Source organism: Salarias fasciatus, chromosome 23 (assembly GCF_902148845.1).
Source record: "Salarias fasciatus chromosome 23, fSalaFa1.1, whole genome shotgun sequence".
In the NCBI taxonomy this organism is placed as follows: Eukaryota; Metazoa; Chordata; class Actinopteri; order Blenniiformes; family Blenniidae; genus Salarias; species Salarias fasciatus.
In genome coordinates, this window is record NC_043766.1 from 10130263 (window position 1) to 10156638 (window position 26376).

Here is a 26376-nt window from a genome sequence, read left to right on the forward strand (position 1 = left end):
TAGTCAGTGAGAGTCATAGAATCTTTTTTCAATCATGACGCATGTAAACCATTGAAAATGTCCATCCAGACACACAAGTATATACTCCATTTAAATACAATATGCCAAACACTCCTGGTTCATATATTTAAAAAAAAATGAAATTATGAAAGATTAGGCAGTCAAAGAGATTAAAGTTTTTTTTTTTTTTTAACTGTTTATTTATTTGTGTTCAACTTTGAGACAAAGACACGACAGACAGCTGAATGTCCGGAGCAGGCTGCTCCTGCTCTGTCAAACACTGTGTATTTATCATTTATAATGTTGTTATTATCACTGCTGTAGATATGGAAAAAAACCCAGAAGGCATGTCAGGATTTCACTCCAAAACTGCTTTTAAATGGTCAAATGTGTTGGAAGTGGTGTTGACACAGCACCGTAATTCTGCTGTTCGCTGGTTTGCATATACCACTCGCCAAAGGCAAAAACGAATGGAACAATGAAAAACAGTCCCGCGTTATCAGATAAAGTTGATCGTGTTGTTTTGGAATGAGTTTCTCAACGGCTGAATGTACAATTCTACTTGAATATTATTTTATCTATGCATCCACTGTGCAATATCCAGAAAATATGCTAATGTAGAAAAAATGTATAATTGTGAATGTTCTGTCCTGAAAGAAAATATAAATATATGATTTCCAGTGCTCTTTTTAAAACACTGACTGTTGTGGGGTTTTTTCTCATTAGTCACTGGAACACGCTGGACAACATTGTGTTTTTCTTAGTCATGCTAAGGATGAGTGCGGGTTTGGTAACAAAGAAAAGTGAAGGGAGATTCGACTCTCTGTCTGTGTGGCGGCTGTCCTTTGATGCTCGTGCTCCTTCTCTGTGAAGGAAACAACAAACACACAGGGAAAAAAAACAAGTTTGGTGAATTGTTTCTTTACATTAGCAGCAAAAGCTTTACAAAAGCAGCAATAACATTGCTGCAATTTTCATATGTTTATTTCTGAATCACTTCCTGCATGACTGTTGTTGTACAAAACACATTCAGGAGAAAACAAACGTAGAACTTTTCACCAGTTTCTCAAACATACATGCTGAAGCTTCCATTCTGCCGCCCGGCTCTGGTCTCACTCCAGCTCCATCCACAGACGGTCTGATGATCAGACGAGACTTCATCATCGCCTCTGCTCCTCCTCCTCCTCTCCAGTTTCTCTGTGACTGTCTGTAGCAAGGCATTAAGGCTGGACACCGAGATGTCAGGGAGATGAAACTCTGCCGATTTCTGCACAGACAGGATCAGAATTTGAGCAAAATGTGTTGTTTTGTAATTCAACATCACTTGTCATATAAATACAAATAAGTGATTCAAACTCACTATAGATTAGATAAGGGTTACTCACTGAGCACATTAGGCCTATGGTAGAAAATCAGCTGTTTCATTCCGTTAAATTCAGATTCATTTACATCGTGCCGATAGCATGACAAGTATTCCTATGAACACTTCTGCACCCAAACAAGTGTAGAGAAATACCTAATAAAATCTAACATAACATCCTCACATGTGCAAGAAAACTCTTTTTTATGAAGAAAATATTTTTTAGTACCTCTGTGACACAGCTGCTGGACCTCAGGACCTGCTGCAGCATTTAAAGAAAGAACAACAGGAAATGTTGCGAGATCGATGAGTTCCTTGAGCCCTGGTTTTCAACACACTGCGGTCTTAATGTGCTGAATAAGTAAAGCAGCCCTTTATTTGTTCAAAACAAGGTGTTTTAACCCTTTCTGTCAACATGTGGCATTCACTGGGATGGGTCAGGTTTGAACTGGACTCACCTCTTTAAAGAGCGGAGGGTGGTTCATCCAGGACCTGCTGACTGGTCTCTGGCCCCAGGCCAGTCCATCACCGGCACACTGTTGTGTTGTTGTTGTTGTTGTTATAAAGTTTGTAGCGCTGCTTGTTGCCTGCTGATTTAAGCAGATGGGAGGCAGAGAAGTGTGGTTAAACTTCTGGCGGTCACTCCTCTCAGGGGCTGGTTGTGGTCGGCTTAAAGGCGGCAACAGTGACTGCCTTGCTTTGGTTGCTCTCTTCAACTGTCTAGAAGGATTTTTCTTTTCCAGTGATTTGTTGATTGACGGGTTCCTGCTGCTCGTTCGTGGTTTTGTTTGGATCCTGCAGCAGTCACCTTCATCTTTCTCCTCCTGTTCTTCCTCTTCCAGAGGCTCCTCAGCTGAAGCCAGAATGGGCATTAGATTGACACAGATTCTCATTTTGTTTGCTGATGTCTCACATAATGCCACAGGCTTGTCCGAGGTCGACCCATTGTTGGTCTCTTCAGTGATCCGCTTTAACTTCACCGGTCTTGTCCTGGGAACTGATTTCTTGACTTGACACACGATCAGGGGACAAACACCAGGTTCAAGTTTTTCTAATTTTACTGTTCCCATCTCTTCTTCTTTCCCCATTGAGAAACACAAACAAAAAACTAAACATTTCTCTGAAAGATATATCCACAAGAAAACAATGGCGTCTCTCAGATCTGTCAGGCTGAACTGTTTCCTCTTCAGCTGCAGTGAGAAAAGCTCAGAACAATTAAACTACCCTTCTATTAAACCTGCTGTTATGGTTACATGCACACAAACTGAAATCCTGCCGAAAGAATGGGGAAACTCAAAGCAGGAATAAAGCTTAAGCTGCAACCACCTCAACATTTAAGTCAGAGGAAACAAACATTATATCACGAATATCTGAGCTCTCTCAAAAATCCCCGCACCTGAAGCAGACCAGCAAGAAATAGCTGGACTTCAAATCAAGCTTGATAATATCTGTGTATGAAAGAGTATAGGTGCCTTTATTAGAGGAAGGTGAACAGAATTCTATTTATTTCTTTAACTTGGAAAAACATAACTCTGCAAGTAATACAATCAACAAACTGAAAATTAATGAAATGATCACAGATGATCATGAGTTCTTGTTAGTGTTCCTCTTTTTATGAAAATTTATATTCTTCAAATCAATGTGACAATTCTACTGATGCCTTTTTAAAGTCTTTGACTGTTAATCCCATCTCTGAGTTGGAACAGCAAATTTGTGATAGGTCCCTTACTATACAGGAAATCTCAGAAGCTATCTTGCATCTCAAAAATATTAAATCTTCAGGGGTTGATGACCTTTCTGAATTTCACAAAATCTTTTTCCCAAGTTTTCGCCCTGTTTCTGTTAGAAGTATTTTCTGAAAGTATTTAAAAAGGAACTCTTCGCCCTACTTTAACTCAGGGTCTAACTATTCTAATTCCAAAGCCAAACAAAGAGCCATTATTATGGGCCCAGTCCTCTCCTGTCCAGGACGGACTCTGTCCTCACCCATAGTGCGCTCCAGTTAACCCTACACGAGATAAAGTGTTATAGAAGGTGGAGGGTTCAAAGAATTATTTTCTCTCTATTCAAAAAGAATGCTTATATGAGATCTGGAAAATGCAGTAACTTTTTAACTTCTGCTAATCAAACAGTGAATAATTTTCTCTGCTGGGGGAAAATATCAGTAAATCTGATTCTGATGGAATCAGTACCCAGAACCCGGAGCCTCACCAGGCTCTATTGAGAGGCATAGCATGCAGTTTGTTTTGTATTCGTTGGTGCACAGGGAAGTTCTATGTCAGTTTATCAGTTAAATTCTTAACAACTGGTTTGGCTCATCTGAACTGAGTGCTGCAGTTTGAAATGCCTTGCCTTGATCAATACCATGCACTGTTTAGGTTGCTGCACTTCTGCTCTGTCGCACTGTGACCTCTGTTATTGTTGTTGGTGGTGGAGATAAATTTGATGTTGCCCATTACCTGTAAAGTTGTGTTAGTACAGTTATGCACAATTGAGAGATATTTTCTGTCAGTTAATAGGATTTCTCTAATTGGCTGTTCATATTTCTTGGATATTTCTCACCTGGAGCCTGTTGAACAAAACCAAGGTAGGGATTAAGCTGGGAAATCTTGGTTATCCTGGATGAATGAATCCTACTTTTGTGCAATAAGCCCCTGATCTTATTTTGAAACACTGATGCCAGTTTAAATGTTAAAGTGCCCTATGCATGTCAGTCTATTACAGTGTGCATTGTTAAGCATTTAAAAATGCAATATATTGATTTCTTCAGTATGTTGTTGTAATTTATTTATCTGTTACCATAATTCTCCACATTGTCCGGCCCTTTATTTTTCCTCAGTCTCATGAACTGGCCCCCACGCTAAATTGATTGACCATCCCTGTTTTAGAGTCTGAGTGGCCTGCAGGCCCAGTTCATGGCTCTGCAGAACATCCTGCAGGAGGAGCAGGGGCAGCAGACGACCATTGAGTCTATGCAGAAACACCTGAACCAGGACCTGGACCAGAACTTCTTGAGCATGCACTCAGCTGGCACAGACATACTGTATGCAGAGCCTCCAGGAGACCATCAGCAGAGGAGAACCAGGCCTCGGGGCGGGCCGGGCCGGGCCGGGCCGACCTACTCTCCTCCACCTTCCTGGTGCTGGCCTCCTCTCTGCACATGAACTCCTAGCACCGTTTGCAGGTTGTGAAGGAGAGGAGCGAACACTGTTCCAACATCAGAGGCAGGGCTGCTCCGACGTCCCATCCAGTGGAGCTCCGTGGCATTTGAGGAGGCTGAGAGCCAGGTCAAGGAGCACCAGTCCAGGATGGAGGAGGTCTCCACAGGAAGTCAGTCTGCAGCAGAGCATGGAGGACCTGAGTTGGAGGGAGGAGGAGGTGCAGCAGACAATGAGGGAGGCGCTGCAACAGACACATGAGGAGCAGAGCATGGTGGAGCTGCTGGAAGCCAGTCACAGGCTTGTCCTGCAGAGTGGGTCTTTGTGGTAAAATTTGGTGTATTTTTAATTTTGTGTGATCTGACATAATTTAAATGTCTGTTTTTGTTTTGTCACTTTGCTTTTCTTCTAATGAAAATTTTGTTTTATCATTTATTTATTAATTAACTGATTTATTTACTTACGTATTTGTTTGTTCGTTCATTAGTTTGTCTTGTTGTCAACCGTTTGGTCTTCGTTTTTCCGGACGGAGTGAGCGCTCGCGCCGTTCCTCGGATCTCTGTGCGGGTTCCTCCCACGGCGGAGCTCGCTTCTCGCTTCATAATCTCAACGAATCAGCCACTGCTTTAAACCTTCACTTTTTTTTGTGCCAAGTCTGTTTATTTTAGCATCGCCAGAAGCGCTATTTTTCGGAGGCTTCTGTTCATTTTGGGGTTTTTTTTTTCCTGAATAAGATGGTCGTTTTGACGGACAACAATGAAGAGCAGGATTATATGTGAGTGGACTTTACGAGTCTCTAATATTACCCCTGCTAGTTAGCTTTAGCCAGAAATACTACTCAGATTAAGGTAAATCTAATATTGGTTTCAGGATTTGTAGCCATTTTTAGGTCAGACTAAATCTCGCAGACTGTCTGCTAATTGAAGAAGCTCCACAATATCCCAGCTGCTGGTGTGTTTACTGAGAAATGCGAGGCTTGATCCGGCTTTTAAATATGTCCTTGTTAGCCTGTAGCGGCTAGCCCATTAGCTGACCTGTTTATGTAGTTCTAGCTACACAAGCATTTTAATTTAGACGTTTATTTTGTTCTCACCATCAATTATCTGGTGAAGAGTAACAATTTTTCTCATGAATTTGCTCCTTCGTGGAATGTTTAAAGATTGTGTGGTATTTCAGTCAGGTGGATATCTAATTGAAATCGATGTAAACTGCTAAAACTTACAAGTTTGTTTTGATTTGCAAAATAATGAGGTTAGAGCCTCGGTCAGATGTAGCGTATATTATGCGGTGATTAACCTGCTCAAGTCGGAGCTAAAAATATCTCGAGCTGGCAGCCGGAGGCAGAGAGCCAGTAGAGGAGGTCTGTCCTCCCACAACACATTGACCTACATGTGAAGATGCTGCTCGGCTCCATCTGAAACACACCGTGGGGACGACACACACACACACACACACGACCCTGCACACTCTGCGCGAGGATTTAATCTCCGTCTCATTCAACTGTCCAGTATTCAGTTTGTGATTGATCGTATCCACTGCTAATGTCGTGCATAAGGTGTTTATACATATCCATCCAATAATCTGCATAGGTTATTGGTGAGAATATATTGTTTGTTCTTGGCCGGGCCTTTCTGTGTGGAGTTGGCATGTTCACTCTGAGCTTATGTACTCCAGTTTCCTCCCAGACTCCCCAAAAAACAGGCATTTGTGGTTGATTGTCATTGTGAATGTACCCTGCCTGGACCCGGCCAGCTGGGTCCTGCTGCCCCAGCGTGGACAAAGCAGTGTAGCAGATGCACGGATTGATGGACAGCAAACCGCATTTCCTCTGCTTTTAGATTTACATTTGGAGTAGATCAGGGAGTATTCAGCTGCATGTCCGATTGTCATCATCGTGCTTCACAAGAAGTTTTATTTCATTTGAAAGATCAAATTAGTGATTGCTTAAATAAGAAAAAAGTCAGCAGATTGATCAACAATGCAGATTATTTTTTTAAATGTTGCCATATTTCATACTTTGTGGTGCTAAGGCATCTATTGTCAACACAGTTAAGGAAATAACTGAAAACCCACTGGACTAATCTACACATCAAAAGTAGATGCCCTGAATGACATGCTGATATGGTAGTTTAAGTTGTTGCCTCACAGCAGGAAGGCATAGGCTAGATTCTGAAGCTCGGCCTCTCTGTGTGGAGTTTGCATGATCTCCCTATGTCTGCCTGGGTCATATCTGAGTAATGTGCTTATATAACATTTGACATTTCCAGTCCTCTCACATCTTGTCTAGTAGCATGTTTAAAAAAAAAAGCTGGTCTGATGGATGGTTGGATTTTCTCAGTCGGAGTTTCGAATTTTTTTGCAGTTGGATGAAATGGGCGTCTGTCTGAAAGAAAGTGCTGCAATAACATAAATAGTGTTTTGCTTTGCAGAATTGACATTGAAGTAGAGTGAAGATCTTGCTGAGCGCTGGAGTGTGTTCTGTCCTCATCTCTAGACCAGTCATCACAATGCCTGAAAACAAAACAATACGTCATAGAAGGGATGTTTACAGCTTTAAGTGCTAATAATTCTGTGTGTAATTGCTGCACATTGTTTTCATTTACATTTTCCATACTACTAATGATTTTGGGGCCGCACGGTGGCGCGGTGGTTAGCGCTCTTGCCTCACAGCAAGAAGGTCCTGGGTTCAAATACCGGCCGGGGCTCGGGGCCTTTCTGTGTGGAGTTTGCATGTTCTCCCCGTGTGTGCGTGGGTTCCCTCCGGGTACTCCGGCTTCCTCCCACAGTCCAAAAACATGCATGGTAGGTTAATTGATCACCCTAAATTGCCCCTAGGTATGAATGTGTGAGTGAATGGTTGTTTGTCTATATATGTCAGCCCTGCGACAGACTGGCGAACTGTCCAGGGTGTACCCCGCCTTCGCCCACAGCAGCTGGGATCGGCTCCAGCCACCCGCGACCCCGAAAGGGATAAAGCGGTGGAAAATGAATGAATGAATGAATAATGATTTTGCAATCGGGGTGGTATCAGAAGATCAGAAGTCTGGGGACAAACTGGAAATGTGCCACTCTGACCTACACCCAAGTAGATATTGTGCTATACTGGTTGCATGTAAATAATTCTGGTTTCTTACCAGTTACCATAACAAGTTGTGGACTAGTTGAAATTTCAAATTCATGTAAAATAAGCTACATTTATCAAGTATGAACAGCCTGGCCCATATGCCTCAAACATCGATTGAAATTTTCCTCCTCTTTTGCAGCCTGATCGAGGAGCGTAAGTGCGCCTCACTGCCCAGCTCACCGGCCAAGCGAGTGTCTCCCGCCAAAAAGAAGCAGTTTTATATCAACCAAGCCATCCGTAACTCCGACCTCATTCCCCGGGCTAAAGGCAAAAAGAGCCTCCGCCGACAGGAGAACAGTAAGCTTTCACCCAAACCCACCGTGCCATCTGCCCCAGGCTGTGACTCACAGACATCCAAGTTTATTTACCAGCACCTTAAATTTATTCACCTGTCGCTGCTTTGCTCACATCCTTGCCATCGCTGTCTCTCACCTCCCTTTGAAAATCAGCACGTTTTCTCGCAAACCTTCTTGAGAAGGAAGAGTGCTCCAAAGATGATCTGGAGGTTTGCAGTAACCCGGCCATCCCATCCATCTTCACTGAAGCTTGCACCAATGGGAACTACATAGAGGTAGACATCTGCAGCGCTCGTCAGAGTTACTTTCTTCACTTCAGGGCGAAGACGTGTGCTGTCAATGAGTTATGTTGTCAGAGTTTTCTGGTTTAATGGAGAACTCCTGCTGAAAGAATAACAAGAGTGTTGACCCCCATGGAAACATTGAGAAAAAAATATTCTGCTTATTTTGTTCTGTAATAACATATCACTTGGTGTCATTTGAGCATTTTGAGCTATATTTGTGTTTGTAGATTTGCAGCCTTGTAGTTTGTGTGCAACTTAACAAATTGATGGTCAAATGGGTATTTTAATTTTTTTCCATGTAGTGGCAGGAATAATAAACCACATCACAATGCAGCATGGATGCATTATTCAGCAGTTGGTGGGAGCATCCCACTGAAGAATATTTCAGTGATAAAATATTCAAATGTATTCAGGAGCCACATGCATGGGCCTCCTAAGCTGACTGCTTATTATTTATTGCCGTGTTGTTTCAGCCGTGGAATGACTTCATGAATTGCTCCGGTGAGGAGCAGGAGAGGCTCCTGTCTCTGCTGGAACAGGAAGGTGCCAAGAAGAAAAACGCCAACCAGCTCGTCAAAGACCAGAGGAATGGTTCGTGGACGCGTTTGGTTATCGAGAGTGTTTGTTTAACATGGGCGTGTCAGACTGACTGTCGCGGGTCTCTTTGCAGTAAATCCTGCCTTCAGTGCACAGGACTGCTTCCTGAGAATCGATCGCAGACTGCGAGCGACTCTGAGACGGAAGCAAGTCCCCATTGTGAGTGTCTCACTGTGGTCCCTGAACTGATTCTTTCTCCTAACTGTTGGTTTTTCAGGTTTTGTAAATGCTTTAGTGAAGGTAATCCTGAGTTTTTTCCAGAGTGTGGAATAGTTTTTCCTTCTTTCATTGTTGTGCACCAAACATGGACTTCGGTTGTCTTCTCCGCTCATATTTGAACATAGTATTCAAACTTGCGGTTCAGTGTCTGGTTCAGAAAAAAATGTTAACAGGAAAACAGTGTTGAGGTTGTACTAATGCAGTTAGTGACTTTTCAGTGTGATTTTAAACACTGATGTGATATTGCAAGCGATGTCAAAAAAAAAAAAAGATATGTAAGACAGAGAGTCACATTCTGGTCTTACTAATCTCTCTTACTAATCTCTATAGGTCAAAAAAGGTAGAATATCTGGCAAACTTGAACTATTTTTTCAGTTATTCATTCAGAATCAGGTCAACAATCCTTCCGAGATGTGCTCTTGGTTGCACTCTTCTCGACAGAGTGATTCTTCTGCTGCATCAAACATTGCATGGAAAACTTTATAAAGACCTGACAGCATTGAGGAGCAGCTAGATAGGAGTCACCTCTACTTTCTAGTGAGCTGAATGATACCGCTGAAAACTGGAGCGAAACATGAAAATACTGTTATTGATAATGTGGGATGATATGCGTGTGTGTGTGAGGACACAGTGTGGTGGCGTCTCACAGAGGTAACATACTCAGGGTCTTTTCTAATGAACACCAACAGAAAGATTTGGTTTCTTTGTTTTTCCTTTCAGGGAACGCTTGAAGTCCTGGAGGAAAACCTTTTGAGCTTCTTCAATGATCAACCTCGCTCTGTTTACACGATGAACCTCACCAGCAGGTAGGATCATGTCCTGTGTCCTGTAATCAGGGTATTTTTATGTCCAAAGAGGCACTTGAATTATTATTTTTCTTTTTTTAACTCTTTTTTTATTATTTTTATCCAAGGGTTTTTTTTTTTAATTCATGTTGGTGAGAATTTTGCTTGCAAGTCACAAATTAAAAATGAAATTCCTGATTTGTTTGAAGCTTTGACACCAATAATTTTATAAAAATCCAGTGTGAAATTTATTAATTTATGAAAATTGCAGGTAATTCTTATATTCTGCTTTTCTGAAAAGACTCCATAAAATCCATTAGTAATTACCTACTTTTGATTTTAAAAGCTGGTATTATCAAATGACTATTGGAAATAAGTGATGAACCGACGCTACCGAAACACAAACTGCTGGACTTGTTTCTGCAGCGTCCCAATAACCAGGATGAAGGTGTACTTTGTGTTTTGGTTGCCTCAGATACTAGATGCTAACGTCAGGTTAGCATCACACATTACAGCATCCCTGCATTGCCCTATAATCAGACATGATCACAGGGTGTGTTTTAACAACAGATTTTCCATGATGCACTTCTTTTGACTGTAAAACCGGTACTGAATTTAACTAGCAGCAACTCACGCTGCATAGATGATACAATGGAATAAAGTTAAAGGTCTGACAAATGGCTTTCATCAATGAGCATCTATATCCATTATGTAAAGCTGTGACCCTCGACAGACCTTCAGAGTCACTCTGCTACTCGAATGTCTTTTCTGGATCATCTTCCAAGTCACACCGGTTCCTGAAATAAAACAACCCCTCTGACGCTGGCCCTCAGCTTTCCTGAGCACCGTTTTGTATCTCCAGCTCTCGAGTAATGTGCAGACTGAAACTCCAGAGCGATCGATGCCAATCATGTTTCACCACCTGGAAAGTCGGTTTATATTAAATTACACAATTCACCCACGGAAGTGGAGTCACGCAGCAGCATGACAACAACACTAACATTTTAGAGCAAACAAAAAACAGGATGTGAGTAAATAGATATAGATGGTTTTCATTGTTCTGCCCTGCAGAGGCAAGTTCAAGCTCATTTTCAGTGCAGTTGATTGTAAATGATCGGCTTGAGGTGAGAGGGAAGTCAAGTTTCTGTGGTTTATGTGTTTCACTCAGCTTTGAGAGACTTCTGCTTCATGCCGTCTGCCAGTATATGGACCTCCTCTCTGCAAGTGAGTGCAACTAATACACGTCAGAAACACAGGAATGCTTTTATCTGATACTGATATTGTGTGGATTTATAAAAGTGTAAATGCTGAGAAGTCCAAAGACATTTGTGATATACAACTTTAAAACTTCAGGGAAAAATACCACAAATATTTTGACATAAATTGTTTTCCATATTTTCCATCAAACCAATGAAACCACACAGAACAAGTTCGGTACCCGCGCCGGTGCTAGAGAAGTGAATTGAACATGCTCCAGATGACCGAGAGCGGTGAAGTTCTGTTCTGTTGTTTGTTGGACCCTCAGGCACAGACTACAATGGGTCGCGTCGGACTGAAGTGGTGAACAAACAGGAAGAGTTTCTGCCTCCCGGACTTCTGCTGTCTGCCTACCTGGAGCAGATGAGCTGAGCCCAGCACGTCACGCCGGTTCTCTGGGTTCCCGCACAAGGCTTTCACGCTTTGTGAATTGTACATACTGAGGCATGGTTTGTACGCAGCGTCTGAAATGTCCACCGAGCTCAGCGAACGGAGCTGGAAACATCTCCGGTTTCTGCAGTAAATTTTCCATTGATTATCCCCATAATCACATCACACTTCATAACTGCAAGGTGTCAGAATTAAAGCATGTCCTGAAAGTTGCATGTCAGTGTGCAGTCCTGTTAATACGTTGCAGTTAGCATGCACTGCATTACACACAGACTGGCAAGGTGTAATTCAGACAGTCTAAAAATAACTCGTGTGCAGAGAATAACCCTCGCAAAGTTGGTAAACTGACCTCAACACTCACACCAACCTCGAGACAAATGTCCAGTCTTCCATGTCACTGGGGAAGACCTGAAAACTACAGCCTTTTCTCCATCCAACACTGTTTTCAAACAGCTCTCCAGTCACTTTTGTGTTTTTACACACGGGTGCTGGACGGTGGTTTGACCTTGTGTCTGTAAGCTCAGCTAAATGTACAATTCGTGTTATCACCTCTGCTGAGGAGTTTATGTCTTCAGTAGGATTTGTTTGCCGGTTAGCAACACAAGTCAAAGAGCTATGGATCATGTTGACATTTTTAGTTTGGGGATGGTTAAATTACATTTAATAAGAGGAAGTGTTTGTGATTGTAACATGAGAGCATCATGCAGTAAAGAAAACCCAGAGCTAGAGTACTAGTAGTACTAATAGTTTCATCAAAGCTGGCTCTGCCCACAATTTATATTGGACAGTGTGGTAATGTAAACGGTCACTGAACTTCACTTACAGCTGCACATCATCTTAATGCAGCAACTGCCTTGAATATTGTAGGAAATAATGGGAAATTTACTGTACGAACTCTGAGCTCATCAATTCTGACTGTAAGAAGCTTGAGATGCCGATAAAATTACCAAGTGTTATGGTGCTCCTCTGAAATCACTGCCTGAGCAACTAGTCTATAGGATTTCTCAGTACAAAGAATTGAAGCATGGTCATTAGTGAGCAGTCTTTATGCAGACACTCAGTGTAAGCATAGGTCTATCTTTTTTTTCTCTTTTTTTTTTTAATTGTTGCTTGGGATGCAATTTTTTTCTTTTACAGTTACTCGTTTTATGTAAAAGATCCTTCAAAGTGAATTTAGGTCTGTTTTTGAATTGGTACATCTGTTTCTGCTGGCTTAGTCTGTGCCTGATGGACCAACACCTTCTTTACAACGCACACGTCTCAGTCATCGCTGGAGAAGCGATGGACTGAAAACTAAACAGTGACACAACCAGTTTAAAGGGGACTTATTTTCCTGTTCTGTATTTTCAGATTTATCTGTAGTGGTGGTTGATTTGGTGTTCATGTGGCCAAAATGTCCAATTATGAAGACAAACTGCAAAGTTGAAGCTTATCTGTGACACTTATGGAGCTTTTTTTTTTTTTTTTTTTTTTTTTTTTAGATTTGTTCATTTTATGGTCATCAACTTTTCCATATTTCAGTGTCCATCAACACAATGAGGATAGTATCAGTTACAGGGATAAAAGATCAGCTAATGATGTGTTTATTGTAAGCTGTGGTAAACGTCCAACTAGTGAGAGAGAAATCATTTTTCACACTGTCAGAATTTAATTTCTCAGTGGGACGTTTTCATGCAGATCGAGCATTTATTTTGTTCTGCGCCATTTGATGCATATTACAGTAAAAACTGTTCAAATAATTTCCCAGCTACAAATTATGCATGTCATTAAAGTATAAGTGAAGGGAATACACAACATTAACTTGCCAGCAAGGTTTTCATCCTTGTGTTGGCTCGCGATTGTCATTTTTACCTGCAGGTTATGTCTTCGCAGGGACTACAGAAATGCCAGTCTAATTGATTTGTTGGATATGAAAAACACAAAAGGAACTAAATAGGTCTCATTTAAGTGTATCCACCTGACCAGCTGTTGATGCCTCGCGTATAAGTCTGTGTTTCTACATCAGATCAAAATGCTTCCTGGTCACCGTCGGAGCATCTTCTCACAGCAGTGCTTAGGACGCCCTGTGTGGAGGAGGCTGGTGTAGAGCTGTTGTTACGGCACAGTAGTTTAGATACGATGTTGATGGTTCACCAGTTTTCGGTGAATATACAAAGATAAGGAACTCTTTAGATGCATTTAAGGATTTTTCCTCTTCTGGTTTCAACTATGTGTTTTATAATGGCATGAAAATAACCACATTTAAGGTTTAAGAATAACCTCAGTTTTCTCTCTCAGGTTGTTTAATCTTAAATGTTCACATACACGGTTCTGGATAAGGACCTCTGCCTTCTCAACTACAGTTTCTCACTTTGCTCTGTACATTTACGTCTACATTTGTATTGCCTGGATTTTGGAATCATGTGTATCCAGGTTATTTAATGTAAAGAAAATTGCCATCAGCTGTTTTTTCCACTGTCATTAGCAGTGTAACCAACCTTGATCTGTTGGTGCATTTTAACAACAACCAAAGTTTGTGAGTGGGTTACGTGAAAATCCAACTTCTCAGGCTTTTAAAATGTCACTCTGAATGTCATGTAGTCAGTTCCTGTGTACTGTACGCTCTGTTGAGTTTGTTTGAATTCTGTTGGCTCAACACACTGCAGGGTGCTGCCGACGTCTTAATACCTTGATGTAGTTGTGCTGTAAATATCAAATTCAATTGATTTGTGCCAATGTTTGGATTAAAAATGCCTAAACAGTCTAAGAGCTTTATACAGTTATCTAAAGTGGGTGTGTGTGTGTGTGTGCGTATGTGTGTATATATAATATGTTCATATTTATAATTATCACTGCAGCTGTTGAAGATATTTTCTCACTTTACTGTAAACTTTTTTTTCTTCTAAATGCCGAAAGCCATGTCTGAGAACACAACTTTAATAAATTTTACATAGCCTACCACGTCTTCTCCTCTTCGTTTTTGTGACGTGAATTTGGAAATCTAATTGAATTTCATTTACAGCTGGTACAGCATTTCTCTGCAGACATCCAAAGATCTTAATCTGCTGTGGAACTACAGTCTGCCCTGCCTCAGCACTGACCAGTCCAGTTTGTGGTCCAGGTTGACACGCAGGTATTTATAGGTAGTGACCGCCTCCATACATTCACCATCAATCAGGACTGGTAGATGGTCTGACTTTCGCCTGCCAAGGTCAAGTTTGGCAGGCGAGTTTGTTTCTCGAGACCTTCGTATGAATGGTGTTGAAAGTACCCGAGAAATGGAAAAAGCATTAGCCTTGCATACTCCCCAGTACAGTCGATAAAAGACAGGGTCTGGTGGGGCATGTACAGAAGTCCATCCTCCACCCCCATGCCCTCTCGGTAGGTCAACTCTAAGGGACCCAATGCCCTCTGCAATTGTGGCCCCAGAAGCCGGAGAAGGAGCCTCTTGAGGGTCTTCATAATCACAGTGAGAGCCACTGGCCTGTAGTCCGTGACCCCAAGCGGCCTCCCAACCTTAGGAACTGGCACAATGCAGGATGTCTTCCATTGGCTTGGCACCCTCCCCGTCTGGAGACTCCGGTTGAAGAGTCTTGGCAGAGGCTCCGAGAGCCCCGCAGCACACTCCTTCAGGAGCTTCGGGGGTTTTCCATCAGGACCTGAAGACTTTCCGGGGCGCACTACTCGGCTCCGTCCTCACCTCATCCACATGGAAGACATCCCTGAGGGGAACCAACCCCAGCAGCAGCGATGGAACAGCTGCTGGGTGGAGCAGCCGCTGGGTGGAGCAGCGGAGGAGGTGAATTTATCTTTTACTTCAACACATCAAGTCTTCAACACATGTTGAGATGAAATATGGACTGGCAGAGTGCAAAGAATGATATTCTAAATTCACCTAATAGAGTATAAAAATTTGTTGTGTCAATTTTTTTTTAATTAATCACAAAATCTGACCACAATAAATCAGGATTAGTTGCATAATTCGTGAACTTCTAATTCTCATAAATGTTTTAACTCCAGTGGAGCATGCACTTTAATTGGAAAAAGTTTCACATTGAACAACACTCAAATGAGGAATTCTAACCTCAAGGGAAGGCAATAATTAACTAAATAATTTAATTAACTAAGTTGTAAGTTTTCTCCCCAATTTCTTTTCTTTGAGTCAATTACCAATCCCAATCCTAACTCTGTGATTAATTGCCATTAAAAGAATTAATCTTTTGACAGCTCTACATTGATTCATTTCGATTAAAACTGACAACCTGAATCAAAATGTATATTCTTCATTCACCCTCTGAATTATAAAGTTGTAAAGTACACTAACATTTTTTTTTATTTTTTTGTTTGCAGCTATACCTGTGTTACACAGCCTTAGTGCTACAAACAAGCTTTAGAGAGAAATAAGTGGACACATTTTGATGGAGTAGAAAAACAAAAGTTTCGTGACATCGTTCAGCAATTTGTGCTGTTTATGAAATTCATAAACACAGCAATGACATTAGTGCCGGAACTGAGCAGTGAATTCAACCGCATCATGTTTTCACCATGGGACCAGGAGGGATACACCGACTTAGCATTTTCTGCTCAAAGCTGATAATTTAGAGGTGAAAAATGGGAAAGCATAAAGCTATAGGTAGTTTGACAAAGGTCAAATTATGAAGGCTTATTAACCCTGTCAGTTCTTGTTCCCTGTTCCTGGTTTGCAGTGAATCTGTTTGAAGTGGCATAAGGTAACAAAAGCTGTGAACCAATAACAGTTATGGGCGGCTGAGGCTCATTGATGCTCGTGGCCCTATGGAGTCGCTGTAGATACTGCCATTGATCTATTGACCCAATGAAAATAGGTCAAGATACATGAGGGACCAAGACTCACACTGCACAATATGTTCACACACATTCATAGTATATTTACTGAGATAAGCAGTTCTGATCAAAATAGGAGCAATGCACTTATAAAGGTGAGAAAAGCTAAATAAAAATTAAGAACGTGTCAGTTTTTTAATGACTTCACAGAAGATGAAGAAGAACATACCAAACCATGACAAAATAAAGTGTCTGCATTTTTCTGTAAAAAAAGAAAAAAAAGAAAAAAAAAGAAGTATTTACTGTATGAAGTGAAATATCCTTAAGGTTCAGCATTCCTGTGAAAAACTAAATTAGATGTTTAACTAGTTTTTCTGAGAACTGCTGCATTGGACCCAGAAAGAAAAATCTTCTGTGAATCACTTCACATTCTCTGGTTATCCTAAGACCAGTCTTTTTTTTTTTTTTTTTTTGACAAACTGTATCCTCTTCAGCACATCTTTCTTTTTTATCGTCAAATTAATAATAATTAAAGAATATATGTTTCAACTGATCATCAGTTCATAATCTGTGTTATTTTGTGAAGATTATAAAGTGTGATCGAGGTCTCGTCCTGGAAAGACCATATTTTGGATCTTTCCCGTTTCATCACTCGTGGCGCCACAGTTCCTGGAAGGTGAAGGATCCGCCGCTAGATGGCGACATCAGACAAATAAAAGCAAACCACACCTTATCAGACTGAAAATGACTGAATAGATGTTGGAAATTATCCTTTTGTTTGTTTGTGCTAAATATTTTAGCCTTATCACACTGGGACTGTTCGTTTTAACACATTGCATTTACTTTAAAAAGGCCTGATAAGGAACTACAGGAAAACAACATCATGTGAATGCAGAGAACCATGTGGTCGACTTTCCATTTACAAATAATGTATCATTGAAGATGTTTATATTGTTTATGTTCACATGTATTATAGTGACAAAATTCAACACCGCAAATAGGATATAGGTGATACTTTAAAGATTTGCACACAAACAAGCAATCGTAAAAGAGGATATTTTATATGACAAAATCAACATCATGCAATCAGAAATGTACACACCTGATGATCACCAACATGAAACCAATCAGTAAAACTAGTGTTAAAACTGATCTGGAGCTCGGCTTAATGACTTCCTTCAGTTTACATTCGTGTCACTTTATCATTGACATGACAGAGAAATAATAACTAGACTGAAACTGTTTATTGCACACGGTGACCAAAACTGTGATGCTTTTATATTAAATACTGAATGGGAACATAGCACTTTACATAAGAATGAAAATGTTGGAAAAGCATTTCGTGTTTTATTTTAAGGCAAATAAATGAATAATTTTTATCTTTGGCTACTCCTATTCTGAAAAAGTGCAACTTGGCAAGTTTTGATGCAAGACGCCCTTCATGTTGCAACAGGGAATCAACCCAGGAGAGCAGCACTTTGCAGCAGTTTACTGCATTATCATTATAGAGAGTGTTCTGTTTCAGCTGCCTTCCAGTGTTTCCACAAATTGTACTCCAGACAGCCCTCCGAGCAGTCATGGATGAAGAGCCTTGCACAGGGAGCAAATGTTGATCTTAACTCACAAAAGTTGTATCTTTAACCTTTCAGCCTCTGCTGCCCATTTTTATATAAAAGCAGAAATGCATGTAGAAGTGACATATCTCTGCACTGCCCTTGAGCAGTCAAAGCTTTACATTTCATCCAGTTGCTTGATTCTTCCTTACAGTGAGGCCATGTATTGCCCACTGTTCCAACATCTTCTATTTTAATTGCAGTGTTTATTATGGCTGCATCATTGCAGGCATAAATGTGATTATCTCCTGTGTTGGCTCCTCCCTGCCAGGAGTTCTGAAATGCATCAGTCATCTTTAATTATTTTGGTATCAAGTGTTAAATTATAGCTATCACCACCACCCTGGTCTATTTGATTTTAATTTCATCTGTCACTGTGTCGAGGGCAACGAGCACACTTCTGCCACAGATCCTGTTTCATTTGATGAGGCACATGGAAGCTCAGTTTTCTGTTTTAAATATCTCAGGCTCTTTACATTAGTTAACAGCTGCAACAAGCTACCAAACAGTCAGCACTCACAAGTGTTTTTTTTTTTTTTTTTTTTTGCAAGGTTAAAATCATGTGTGCAGGATGCCTCTGGTGGGTTTGGATAACTGAGGAAGTTAAGGACAACTCAAAGATTAGAATATATTTATTATTATTATTATTATTATTATTATTATTATTATTATTATTATTTCTTCAAAACAAAATATGGGATTTCGATTTTGTTGTTTGTCTGTGTGGTTTATCATTACTTTCTTTTTCTGCATTGCAGACTTGATGCCTAAACACTTGAATTTGGAACAAGAAATGATTTAAATGCATATTTTAGTTTTACGTTACAACCGTTATTATAGCAGTGGGATTTTTTAAAAAAAATTTGTGATTGTATTAATACAATATCTGCTCAAGAAATGCATTTACTTGTAAGATATTTTAGCTTAAAACTAATAAAAACAAAGTTTTCAGTAGTAGTAATTTGAACATGAAGCACCTGAAATGGGATGAAGAAAAATGGTGAAACAGCTTCTTTGAAGTTATCTATTATAATAGTTTCTCAGCTTTTTCCAAATGCAGTCATCCATTCCCGCCTCTGTTATCACAGTGTCTCGTGTTCACTGTTAACAATCAGTTTATCTCAGGCTAACTCGTTCTTTCACTCATGGGCAAAGTTCCAGATAAATTCTGAATGTGGGTCTATTCACAAATGCCTGTCGAGCATGGTTGTGAAAGAAATAGAAAATGAATCATATTTGACAAATTTGCCAGTATAAGACAAAATGTATGTAGTTTAACACCAAACAAACTGTCACAAAATGTTGGTAAACTATATATACATTTCACTGTAAATTATATAAATAATATTTGCAGTGACAAGTATAAAAAGGAAGCTTTCCTCACTAAACTTAGTGTGATTCTGAAGTTTAAATTGAAAATGTGATTCAAATTTCATAGAGTTCATGGACCAGTGTGACAGTGCTTGTGAAGATACATCCTGTCTTGTTGGAAACAACCACCTTTTGGTGCAAAACAATCTAATTTGTTTTCTGCTTTTCTAGTTATGCTAGATGTAAGGGTTACTTTTGTATATTGTTTAAGTTTTGTTCTCAAGGATGTCAGAAAATACCAGAGAAACAGAACTGAAAGGAGGAGTTTCTTAAGAAACAAGTTACGGTAAATCTAATGATGAAGATCCATTTAATGGAGCCATGTGTGTCATTTCCGATTATTTTGTGGTCAGGTTTTGATTCTGAAGTGTGTGTTTTCTTGAAACACGTTCTTGAGCTCATTGTGGGTTTTCATGGTGACTCATAGATTGGTCAAATTTTGCACATTTGTGTGCAAATTAATTTTGTGCTATTTCCTACAAAACAGCCCAACATGAGCTGTCTTTCTACTTATTGCTAATTCTCTCCATTCTGGTCACTCTCAGTTCACCCTCCTCAGCTCTGTCACAGTTCAGTCTTGTGTCTTTTGGCCAATGCCATTATTTCTCAATAATCTGTTCAACCCTGCCTGTACTCTCTTGTTAAAATCTCTTTCAAAACTGATCTTGCTTTAGATGCTCCAAAGTTCTGCATGCCCAGTCTTTTCACTACTTCTGTCCTCTATCTCAATATAAATTACTATGCCACTCACATTACTATTGTGTATCACCACAGCAAACAACTAAGGGTTTGAAGCTGAAACTTGGTGTAATCTACTTATAGGGTATTACAGTAATTTATTGTTGTAAACACATGTCACCTATGTTTAAAGCATTTTTTTGTGCTAAAAGATAAACTTACTGGGTAAAAAAATGTAGCTCAATTTGAATATTAACTACAACTGTGTGCATCTCAAACCGTTTTAATCACTTCATGATGTTCTCTTGAGGAGTCAGGGAACAAGGGAATAGTAGGAAACTGATGCTGACATATATAAAGCAATCAAAGACATATAATCCCCACCAACCTTTTTCTTTTTCTTAATTTTTTTTTGACATTTTTTAATGAACTGGTTGTTGTTGTTTTGTTTTTTTTTTAAATGAACTGCTGTGTTCTAGCTCTGGCTATACAACTCACACTAAATCAAATGGAAAATCAATATATGTTGGTCAGCAATTTTTCCTCAAAGCAAGAAGGTTGTGGGTTCAAATCTAGGCCAGTTATTTATTCTGTGTGAAGTTTGCATGGTCTCTTGTATGTATGTTTTCACTGGAAACCCTCATAATCCTAAAAGACACTAAATGATGGTGATAAATAGTCCACAGGTATGAATGTGAACATGTGGACTGGTGACCTGTCCAAGATATGACCCTGAACCGGACAATACGACATAAAAGACAGTGAGGTGAAGTGGGAATACACAATAATGCAGGTGGCATCTTGCTTCTTACTTGCAGCTTACAGCCTAAAAATGAAATGTTTGGACTCAGAAGCATCCTCCACGGGCAGCCTGTCCCACTCCCGGCCCACTTTATAGTTCACACCCTCGCACTTACCGACATCTCCCCGCTGCTGCTGGGGGTGGGGGCGTACAGGGGGCCGGCCCTGCTGATTCAGAGGTTAGGAATTTGCATCTGATCGCTGTTTGTCAACCAATGATGTGAGCGTGCAGGCTGGAGAGCGTCTCCACGCCTCCCTCCCTCTCGCTCGGCCCGTGTGTCTGTGTCGGCTCTCTCAAAACTCCGACAACACGATCACACGCGATAGCATATTGCGTGGATATCATGCAGTCACATGAAGCCGCTTCATTTCTAACCGATAAACACACCGACCACCTCTGCTCCGGCTCGGCTTCCTGCGGTCTCCTCCGCGCGTGAACGGGAGAAAAAAGGCGATCGGTCGGGATTCAGTGACGAGGAAAACAGTAATGTCTCTTCCGGCTCCAAAGAGTGTGAAAAGCAAACGGAAGCCGATGTGGTGAGTTTATATTTCTCTCCATTTACCCGGTTGCTTCTCCCATACGTGTATAGTGATTCGTTGTGTGTATTAATTTGTTCTCATGTCCGTGCTTCATTCTATATCCTCCCCTCCTGTTTGACTGGTCTTTTTTTTAATCGTTTTGACATCAGCAGATCGCCTGATCAATAACCTCCTAATGTAAAGATAACGGGTGGAACAAATGCGTACGACCAGCGAATTGGGTCTCTGTTTAAAAAAAAAAATCTGACGTAAGATTCGATTTGTGATGTTTTTATTTGAAATTAGCTCCTCCGCTGAGGTAGAAAGAGCAGTAATTGGCCCATTATGAGTTGGCACGGTGCCTGCTTCATGTCAGCTGGTAACCGTTAAACTACCTACGGCTAATGACTGAAATCTGACCGTTAACTTTGAATTTATGTCACAAATAAAGTCACAACTGCAATGACAGAGATGTGACTGAGCGGCGGTTTGTATTTCAGCTCAGTTATTTTACGGTAGCGTGATGAACCAGTGACTCCGAAACCAGTGTGTGCTCCTCATGGTTTCTTCAACAAGAAGAAGAGAAACTGAAGCGTTGTGACAGTCTGCGTCGCGTCCTGTATATAATAAAAAAAAAGAACTCACGGCTTTCCGGTGTCATTAAACATCCACACTTTATGACAGCGTAATGCATGAAAGTCGGGGCATGTGACTACATATTCAGCTGGACACGATGAGAAAAGTTTGGCCTGCCAAAATGTCACGCTGGAGGTCACAGCAGAGCTAAACGTAACTTTATGAATGAATGTAAGTGCTGGTAGTCTTTTAAGCACATACATGGCAAAAGGAACAGATTGAGAGCAGCACTCTGTCAAACTATGCTGATTTACTCATAAATAGTGGAATATATTAAAAAGCAACAACTCAATATCAGTTTTTTTTTTATTTTAAAGCTTTCAGTGTCTCATTGGTGAAATCCCTTTTAATGGTTGGTGTCTGCCAAGAACAAAGCACATCTTAGGTGATGTAGGTGGACAAAAGAGTCAGTCAGCATCTTTTGGTGTCTAGGAGCCTCACAAGTCAAGTCAAAACATTCACGAGACATGTCCAGCATGTCTGGAGAGTGATTAGACACAATGAACCGCCTTCAGTAGTATTACAGCAGGCTGGTGGGAAAATCCACAGCTCAAAAGACACCTGTATTCTTCTATATGATGTCAACACACATTATTAAAAGCTCCCGTGAATTTTTAATCTGAGAAGATGCTCAATGGAAGCTTTTGGTGTATTTTGGCAAGAGAGTATCTTTGGTTGTGTGAAACTGATAAACCTGGCAGCCACAACCAAAACTGACTAGCATTTGGTTTGTGGTTAGTGTTAAAGTTTCTCACCAAGTACTGAGAGTGGGGGAGAACAGACACAGGATGCAGGTTTTCTGCTAAAGCCACGTATATGGCTTTGTCTCAATAACCTGAAACATATACGTTCCACAAACAATTCATAGTGTGGTCTTTACTGAAAGCTCTCATTGAGGCCCCGCCTGATTGTCATTTAAAATTATTTTTAAAAATCTTGTCAGGATGACAGACTCATATAGAAATAAATATACATGTTATTTCTCTTACAAAATGTGGATTTTTACAGAAACTTGTATTGCAGTTCATTCTTTAGTTCTTCTAAGATGGCAGGAATCCACTTATGAAATGTTCCTTGAATGATGAAAGTTTATATTACCAGAAGTAGTCTGACATATTTGTGGTTTGCAGTAGTGTCACAAATTGATGTGGACAGGAGATTTTGAAACCTGAAATGAGGAATTTGAACAAATAGAGGTAAGACAGAGACCAATGCAATCTTTTTTTCTACCAACAGAAACAAAGCAGCTGGAATACCCTGAATTGCCAAGTGTTTCCTTCCCTTTCAAAATGCACAAATGCTCTTTTGAAGTTGTGGTTGACAGAAAAAGTGTGAAACGCTTCACTGCAGTTCTTGTCCAAACCTACGGAGTGATTTCTTCTGGGCCCTTTTTACATCTGCTCCCCACCATGTTCCAGTCACTTTAATTAAAAGAAAAAAATAGTAATCTGTTTGATCCAATATGATATATTGTATCCTTTAACTGGGGCACTGCCTCACTGCATCAGAGTTTCAAGTGCAAGGAAAATACTGCTGCAACAAGTGAATGGGGGTGGGATGGGGTGTAGAGGGCATTTACGTTGTGATTGGCCCACTGTGGATTAGAAACGTATGGCCAGGCGATCAAGGTCTCTGTTTGCTCTTGCGTTATATAGACCAGTCCTAATAAGTGCACTCAATGTGAAATATTGTTTACATCAAAGACACTTATGTTTCTCTTGATTTGAAGAAAAACCCCTGTTATTGTGTCTTCTTAGGAACTTCTGTCATAGAAGGGGACACGTAGAAATTTAATACAAAGAGCAAATATGTTAATGTACAAGGCTGAAATTATAATTTCTGATATTGTAGGATTCTGATATTTAAATATCCCATTGTTGCATTATTTATGCAATCTAGAGTTCAGGAAAAAGAACAGTTGGAGTTTACCATATATTAATGTTTTGGACAGTTTGAATAAAACCTTGTTGATCAAATCAAAATTTATTTATAAAGCATCTTTCATGTTACAGTAAAAACAACTAAAAGTGCTTTACAGCAATTTAAATAAGGATCAATGTACAAAACAAGTAAAACAATATAATGTAATTATAGACTTAAACTAATATTGTGGTACTATTCATACTATTTGTAACAATGATGTTCTACTTGTGTAATTGTGTCCTCTGTGCATCGGCTGAACACCATTGCAAAGTTGATAGAAGAGCTAACTCTGGGTTACTACTACTAAAGTCCTGGAATATTTCCTGTTTTCATATTATAGTTCAAACACTACCACTTATTTTTAAGAGTTTGTTTTCTGAATCAAATATTAATAACAGAGTTTTTTTTTTTTTTTTACTATTTTGTGCTGTTGTTAAAAGTATTGCATTTTGTCATTTTCAGTATTGATGGTTTAGCTGAGAAGTAAGGGAATATTGGACATAGTGCTGCACCTTCTCTCAAATAAACATTTTCCATAAAAACAAGACACAAAAATCATGTTTAAAATAAAAATATCCTGCATATAGACTTTTAATGGAGTGCAACACATTTCATGAAAGGCACCTAAAACCTCCAGGAAAAGCATTATCTTTGTTTTCCTAACATTATCAGGTTCATAACTATGAAGCAAATGCACAAGAACTTTAAAGATATAGAATCTCAAATTTTTGCATGTTCTGACAATTTCAAAAAAAAAAAAAACTTCTGTAAACATAGACAAGATAATAAATTGACTTTTACTTACTGATATTCTCTTTTGTTTGAGTGTCTGACTGTTTTCAAACCAACAAGAAACTCCCATCATATCAACGTATGGGTGATAATAATAATAATAATAGTGATATTATTATTATTGTTATTGTTATTGTTATTATTGCTATTATTATTATTAAATCAAGGGATATCTGTGATGAGGCCCAGCAAGTATTGATGTTTACTTATCTTTAACGTACAGCCTTATCTGGAATTTTAAAACATTTTTCCCTAGTTTGGTATTTTTTATGCTTGCTGCTTCCCCTTACAGTTCTCTCATTTTGAAAATTTACTTCTGTATCATGTGTTTCCTCACAGCTTTGGTCCTTGTTACGGTTTTTAAATTTCTTTTTTATTTTTTGGGTCTTGTTAGTACAGTGAACTCTTGGTTTACCTTGGCGTTATTGTGTCTTCTTCACTTGACTTCAATTGATATTCGTGCCTTCTGGCTTCTTCTCCCAATGATTGTTTGGTACAGTCTGTATTCAACCTTACTTGCGTTATTCAGTGACTCAGGTGTACTCTGTGTTCATCCTGTACAGACCCAAAGGTGTGCCTATTTTTGAACTGCTTGCTTTTATTTTTTTTAGATCCACGCCTTCCAGTTGTTCTTCAGGACGCTTACTGTACATATTAAGATATGCACTGCAACATGTTGCAATTCATGAGTAGAAGTCTGCATAGTTTCCTGTCATCACAGGTGCGTGATCTCAGGGTATGAGAAGATTATTTGAAAGCAGCAGGATTAATATGCAAATTGCATGTTGAGTTTTGCTTCAAGGCATCATGGCTGAGTGAGTATCTTTCTCTGGCAGTTGGCCACTGAACTGGTTCGTGGCTGTGAGTTAATGACAAACATGTACCAACAAGACAGACAGGTCTGTCTTCTGTTTGTTTTCTTACAATAAAACTGTAATTTTTTTTCAAGGCTGTATGGACAGTTTTTTTTGTTTTTTTTTTATGATGACATTTTAAATCTCCCTTAAAAGTCTGAGGGTGTGGGCTTCTGTTCAGTACATTGTGCTACTGGAATGTTTCAGTAATAATCCACCTGTAAATATGAGCGTGTATTGTCTCACATTGAATATGAGCACTGTCTGCACACCACAAGCTTTCCTGCCAATAAAGAAGTGGGAGGCAGCGTGGCTTGGCTGGCTTTCAGCTGTTCCTGTGCCAAAAGCTACTTTTCTGGAGGCTCTGTACGACACGTGGGGCTTTAGTTCTGTTATCCAGCCAAAAATGGCTGGAAAAAAAATCTCACAAGTCACTTCATTCCTTGGGTAGGAGCCCTGCTGGGGGAATCCCAGCGCAGCTCGCAGTGACGCAGACAAAATGAAGGGTTTGAGGTATTGGGATGCCCTGCAGTTCCTGAGCCGGGCGGCTGGGACAGTTGCTGGCTTTGTGTACTCAGTCAATGACTGACACTGACTTGAGTGCCAGCCAGTATGAGCTCCTGTAGTTCTTGTCTGCCTGGATACCAACACACAGCTGCAACATGCTGACACGTCTGTCAAACCCAAAGCATTTGTGTTTTATATTTGTGTCAGCTGGCACTTGCAGCCCACTAATCATAGACCAATTTATTCAGATCTGTATGCTTCTTGAACAGATTAGAAAGTTTTTATCAGGCACATCGAATGCACTAAAAACTTAAATCCATTTCAGATATAGAGTTGACGTTTTTTGTTATAATCATTTCCACGTATAAAGTAGCGTAACTGTCTAAGATTTCAGTTCATGGATTGCCGACAGGCAGACAAAAGACTTTAT

At 40.0% G+C, this 26376-nt stretch overlaps 2 protein-coding genes across 3 annotated transcripts in view; both read left to right on the top strand.

The window, feature by feature from the left end:
- Positions 1 to 5145: 5145 nt before the first annotated feature.
- On the top strand, positions 5146 to 14401 carry r3hdm4 (R3H domain containing 4). The gene is made up of 8 exons (XM_030083977.1): positions 5146 to 5293; positions 7782 to 7939; positions 8092 to 8213; positions 8696 to 8813; positions 8893 to 8978; positions 9759 to 9844; positions 10992 to 11047; positions 11349 to 14401. The coding sequence occupies exons 1-8, from the start codon at positions 5253 to 5255 to the stop codon at positions 11450 to 11452; spliced, it is 771 nt and encodes a 256-aa protein (XP_029939837.1). The 5' UTR covers positions 5146 to 5252; the 3' UTR covers positions 11453 to 14401.
- Positions 14402 to 20973: 6572 nt separating this feature from the next.
- Positions 20974 to 26376, top strand: part of arid3a (AT-rich interactive domain 3A) — a 37990-nt gene continuing 32587 nt past the window's right edge. For both annotated transcript variants that reach the window (XM_030083374.1, XM_030083375.1), the window contains exon 1: positions 20974 to 21252. The gene's annotated coding sequence lies outside the window, so the exon portion shown is untranslated. The remainder of the gene's footprint in view (positions 21253 to 26376) is intronic.